The sequence below is a fragment of the Penaeus monodon genome, chromosome 24 (genome assembly GCF_015228065.2).
Source record: "Penaeus monodon isolate SGIC_2016 chromosome 24, NSTDA_Pmon_1, whole genome shotgun sequence".
In the NCBI taxonomy this organism is placed as follows: Eukaryota; Metazoa; Arthropoda; class Malacostraca; order Decapoda; family Penaeidae; genus Penaeus; species Penaeus monodon.
The window spans coordinates 15,497,872-15,498,442 of record NC_051409.1 but is presented as its reverse complement, the minus strand read 5'-3'; the positions used below and the strand labels follow the sequence as shown (position 1 = coordinate 15,498,442).

Genomic DNA, 571 nt, shown 5'->3' with positions numbered 1-571 from the left:
ATTTTGTGTCGTGTCACTCCCTCCCCCTCCTCTCCGCCGCAGTATCCCAAACGTGACCGAGGTCAGCACCGGGTCAGAGGCCGTGCAGCAGGTGAACTTGTTCGAGGGCAACCGGACGCCCCTGCGCGTGTACCGCTGGGCCAGGGCGGGTGAGCGAGGCCATCGGGCGGGCCATGTGGACCAACCCCCGAGATCAAGGCGCCCCTGGCGCAGGAGGAAGGACTTCGACCCCAATTGTGGTCATCGGCTATGCAAATGAGGTCGCCTACCCCTTCCTGCTCGACTTCGGGGGCCCCACGTGAAACCTGTGCAACGCCGGGCGTCGAGTACCTGCAGATGGCGCAGCTGGGGAACCGCCTGCCGCTGTCCGTCGTGCCCGCCATCTTCCTGCCCTTCGACGAGAATATGAGCTTCTTCGAAAGGTACGAGGCCTCGGCGCGACGGCCTCGGGAGACCAGGCGCAAAGAATGAAGTTCACTGAAAGCTGTTCCCGTTTCCTTGTCGGGAATGGCGTTGCGGCCCCGTTTGGGTTTTGCGGAGGACCCGTTTCTCCACTCACTTGCAAAGCTAC

The 571-nt window shown here is 63.0% G+C and overlaps 1 protein-coding gene across 1 annotated transcript in view; it reads left to right on the top strand.

The window, feature by feature from the left end:
• The window catches only part of LOC119588628 (UDP-glucosyltransferase 2-like), a gene marked incomplete in the record, with an annotated part of 30,326 nt that overhangs the window by 16,559 nt on the left and 13,196 nt on the right, over positions 1 to 571 (top strand). The window contains 1 exon segment of the mRNA XM_037937266.1: positions 43 to 422. Within this exon segment, the coding sequence (XP_037793194.1) occupies positions 250 to 422 (173 nt within the window).